General features: G+C 35.8%; 1 protein-coding gene across 1 annotated transcript; it reads right to left on the bottom strand.

Annotated features, from left to right (window-relative positions):
• Nucleotides 1-342: 342 nt before the first annotated feature.
• On the bottom strand, nucleotides 343-4,053 carry LOC133793310 (L-ascorbate oxidase homolog). Its single transcript, XM_062230786.1, has 7 exons — nucleotides 3,757-4,053; nucleotides 3,495-3,604; nucleotides 1,982-2,252; nucleotides 1,780-1,879; nucleotides 971-1,682; nucleotides 802-880; nucleotides 343-713 (listed from the first exon to the last, which is right to left on the bottom strand). Exons 1-7 carry the CDS (start codon nucleotides 3,901-3,903, stop codon nucleotides 504-506), a joined length of 1,629 nt encoding a protein of 542 aa, XP_062086770.1. The 5' UTR covers nucleotides 3,904-4,053; the 3' UTR covers nucleotides 343-503.
• Between the last annotated feature and the right edge of the window lie 556 nt (nucleotides 4,054-4,609).

The raw sequence follows: 4,609 nt of genomic DNA, 5'->3' as shown, positions 1-4,609 counted from the left end.
CCTCATTAAAATAACTGCAAACAAATCCCTATGAAATGATTGACCAATTTTTTGACCTCATTAGCAGTGACCAATTTCATCGCAAATAATCCTAAATTTCACCGCAATTAATGCAAATTCCCCCGCAAATAAATCAGATTGGCAGAAGTTTTTCCTGCCAAATCTTAACCCTTTTTGCGGCTATCTACCCACCGCAAATAGTTCCATAAATCTATAAAAATATTTTTGAAGATTATTAACGGAAAAATTCCAGTTTCGCCCCAAATAATGCCACTAGTTACAGTAAAAAAAGGTCGCCACAAATTGTTTCCCCGCAAAATAATTTTTTTTCTTGTAGTGATACACGTTTTATTTGCTTTGAATGAAAGGAGACATATACTTTATTATGTTAAACATAAAAGGGAAATGTATTCAAAGAATGAATTTTGAATTGTGATAATTAATGAAATTAAAAGTACTAAATATGTAAAGATTAACATTTTGTATCAATGAAAGCTGCTTGTTTAGGGTGTTGTGCTTTTGCCTTCGGCTCTTCCACAGAGAAGGGCATTTTGGGGAATTAAATATTCGTCACGTGTTGACTTCACAGGCGTGTAAACCCGGAGATAGAACTGTTGTCCAAGGTATTGCCTTGCCCAAAAATCTGTCCTCAAATTCCACATACCCACATTGTCCAACGCCACAAAAATTGCAGTCCAAGACTTGGGGTATACCTGTAACAAAAACCGATTATTTTTCAACTTTAATTTTTTATTAAATTTAATCAACACTATAATAATAATTATTATTAAAGTAACTAACCTGAGTGGTGGATCGTGAAACTGCATCCGCGAGGTTATATTGTTTTCTACTTGCTGAGGTCCACTGCCCTCCATCCATTCTGAAATTCAAGTTAAAAAAAGCATTAGTTAATGACACAATATTTCATATAAATTAGATAACGTGACATTTATATCTATTAATGGCTTACCCTACAACCCAGAAGTTGTATCCATCAAGGTGATAGCTTTGTACAATGTTTTCACGGTTTTGGAAAACGATCTCCACGAAAGCCCTATAATCAGCACCCATGACCGATGTGTCAAGGTACATTCTTTTGGGAGAAGGGTTATCTGAGATGCTTCCAACTTTGAAAACGCCTCCGATATTGAAGTAATCAGCCAGCTTAAGAGGAGTGTCCGCTGGGATAAAGGACACGTTATTGAGTGCATATCTTTGCTTCCCATTAACTTGAGCTGCCGAGCTGTCTAGCCTTATGGTTCTTGATACGTTAATCTGACCATAGTGGTACGAGCCCTGTGGGTTTGGTCTTGGTCCACTAGCTGTTAGGTTGGTCCTAATGGATCGGGCCTGATTGAGGGACCAATCAATTTCAGTAGTCGGCCCACCTGGAATTGGGCCTGAAACTGCACGGGCCGAGTTGCTGTAGTGAAAAATTGCAGTGGCAGTGAGGATCTTACTGGTGAAGCGGGTTGAGACGGCAATGTAGTAGTCGTGAGGGGCCTGATCTGCTGTGACAAGCACAGAATACGATTGGCCCACGTGGACGTCAAGTGACGAATAAATGGTTTGGACAGTGTGGGTCCCTTCCACTTCGACCAATTTCATCTTGTGGCCTTGGATTCGGAAATTGAGCGAGTTTTGTGTCCCAACATTGGATATCCTAAGTCTGTAGGTTTTACCTGTAAAAATGCAAAACCTAGTTTAGAGCATTTTTTTTTTAAATATATATATATATATATTTTGATGGTTTTAAAGTTGTACATGTCTAAAATTTACCTGGTTCGAAGGTTAATGAGGTACCATTTGGTCTGCCATTGATTAGAATATTCTCTGGATTAGGAAGCTTGTGACCACCATCAAGAATTTTCTTCAGTGCCTGAAAATTATTGAAAAAATACATTAATATTGAATGAAATGAAAGTGTAACTCAACATGTTATGGGGTGAGCTTTGTTATTTTAAATGAAGTAAATAAATACCTGGTGGTCAAACTTGTACCAATCTCCGATCAGAAGAGAGTAATCCCCAGCTGGTTCAGGAAATGGGACTGGGATTCTGGGCCTGCTAAGAACTTTAATGGCCCCAAACCCACCAGCGGCCTTGTGAAAGCCCATAGAAGGGAAATAGTAGTAGCTTCCAATTTGATCTTTCACTTGTAGTTTGTAAGTGAAGTTCTTGCCTGGAGGAATTGGGCAATTGGTTCCGTACACACCATCTTGAAATGAGTTTTTCCTGTTTTGTACTCCACTCCTTTTTTTTTTCAAGGTAAAAAATAATTAGTTAACTTCATACTCAATTATTAACTATTATTTTTTAACATGTAACAAATTAAGCATAAAGCTTGTTAAACGATTGGAATGTTGGGGACAATTAAACTTAAGGGACCAAGAGTTGGCCCACATGTTTAGAGTTATTAATATTAAATTATTAGCATTTTTGTTTCCTAAGATGAAAGTCATTTTTTCCACCACCTAATGAGTAGCCATACACGAAAAAAAAACCAAAGAAATAAAAGTAAAAATATATAAAAATAAGGATCCAGCCAATTGAGAGCTGTCCTCAGAGAAGTTTCACCTAAACTTAAAGCCCCACACTAGGTAGGAATATACAGAAATTAATTAAATCACATGAATTTATCCAAGAGGGAAAATAGAATAATAAATGTGAAAAGTCAATATGCTACAGTTTATTCTTCACACAAGTTTTGTCTTCCAACCACTGTTACATTAACGAAAACGGCGGTGATATGTGAAACCTTATATGACACCATCAATTGGCCTTATAAAAATATATATAAAGATTTTAATGATCAATCATCTTTGCATGTCAACTTACACCTTTTTATTTATTTTTATTTTATAATAACAGTTTTTCATGATTAATTTCATTTGGCGTGTTATAAGCTTTGCGTGTGGTCACTATCTAGCTAATTAACATTACGTATACGATATTAATTTTAACATTAATAGCATATGTGGTAAGTCGTCGATTATCCTAATAAAGCTGGTTTAATATGTTCACTCCTAAGCTAACACCATTCTACCTCGAAATCAATATAAACGAATTTATCATTTTTTTTTTACAAAAGAGCAATTAGAATATTTCTTACGTCTTACATCACATCAAAATATACCCCGATGAAACGATGATAAACTCATTTTCTTACGTCTTACAATCAAGTGTACTTAGCATTATATGTTTTTTTCGATCATTAGAAGACATTGATATATATATTTATATTTATATGTGTTAATATATAACGGAGCTATGAAAATTTACATATCATTGTAACAATCAAACTATAATAATTAATTATGAATGCATTATTATGTTTATATACTACCAAACGAAAGAAATATCTTCTGATCTTTCTCATGAACCATATAATATATGAATAATCTTTACAAGGCTAAAAATTAAAGAAAGAACACGCTTTCATTTGGTTCTATTTCCTTAAAAAAAAAAAAAAGAGAGTTATCTCATATGACGTACCATGAAATGAGAAAAGGTTCCGATAAGCTGTTATGGACATTGATAATGAGATTATCGTTGGTAACCGAGAAAATTTCAGGCCCCGGAAATTGACCATTAATCAGAATTCCCTGCATCAAAATTTAAAGCCAGTGCCATTGAGATATGCATAAAATTAATTAATAATAAGGTAAACCAATATCCGTATATATTATTATATATGATACCCAGAAAAACAACAATAGCGGAGCTAGGAGAGAATGCATATATGTAATGTACTAACCCGTTGGCGAAAGCCGAGGGGATATATATCACCATAGGTGACATTCCAGTCAAAGAATCTGTATGGATCCTCAGCACAAACAAGACCCAATACCAAAACAATCAAAGCAAAGTGCCTTACAGTAGCCTTGGCTAAGCTCAGCACCATATTTGAGATAATGAATCTAACAAAGGTGGCGCACAGAAAAGGAAGAAGAGATGAAATAGAATAATTGTAATAGTAGAGTACTAGCTACTTGGTTTGGAGAGAAAGAGACGTACTTTTTTGGTTGGTTCTAAGAGCTGATTTGCTGTGGCTTATTTAAAGGCTAAAGCTGGCCCAGTTACAGTAGGAGGGAAGTCAAGCTACCAAAACAATACAGTGTCAAATGATGACCCAAAGCAAATACTAAAAAATAATAACATTGAAGGGAAATATTTTTTTTTTTTTTCCTTGAAAAAGAAAATGAAGTGTGCGTCGGTTGGAAAATGCCATTTGAGTGTGCTTGCTGGTGTCGTAAATGCGGTGATGAGGGTCCAATTCACCGAAACATTCCTTTTCTTCTGTACTTCCATCCCATGGATTATTATGTTCAACTAATGGGTTTCTGCCACGTGGATACAAATCGTGTTTCTATTGAATTAAATGACATGAATGCCCTTGCTCCAGTAGGTAGAGAAGCACAGGAATAAAACCTTGTTGAACCGCGTTTGCTCTCAGATGCCTAGCTGGAGGGTTGTCTACTGTCCGTGATTAGGGACGCGACACACGGTATTTTCATGTTACTTAAGTTATGATAGCCAAACACGGCACTCATTTTCCACAATTGACCAATAATCCATCCTACGGTCCACGTTGCGTCTCTTGTGGGGTC

Source organism: Humulus lupulus, chromosome 1 (assembly GCF_963169125.1).
Source record: "Humulus lupulus chromosome 1, drHumLupu1.1, whole genome shotgun sequence".
NCBI classification, from domain to species: domain Eukaryota; kingdom Viridiplantae; phylum Streptophyta; class Magnoliopsida; order Rosales; family Cannabaceae; genus Humulus; species Humulus lupulus.
Note: the sequence above shows the minus strand (reverse complement) of the source record. Positions and strands in the feature narration are given on the sequence as shown.

Coding starts and splice junctions, on each gene's coding strand:
- LOC133793310 (XM_062230786.1), bottom strand. CDS start 3,903: ATGGTGCTGAGCTTAGCCAAGGCTACTGTAAGGCACTTTGCTTTGATT. Junction 1,683..1,779: donor CTCATTAACCTTCGAACCAG/GTAAATTTTAGA, acceptor GCATTTTTACAG/GTAAAACCTACAGACTTAGG. Junction 714..801: donor TTTCACGATCCACCACTCAG/GTTAGTTACTTT, acceptor TTTTTGTTACAG/GTATACCCCAAGTCTTGGAC.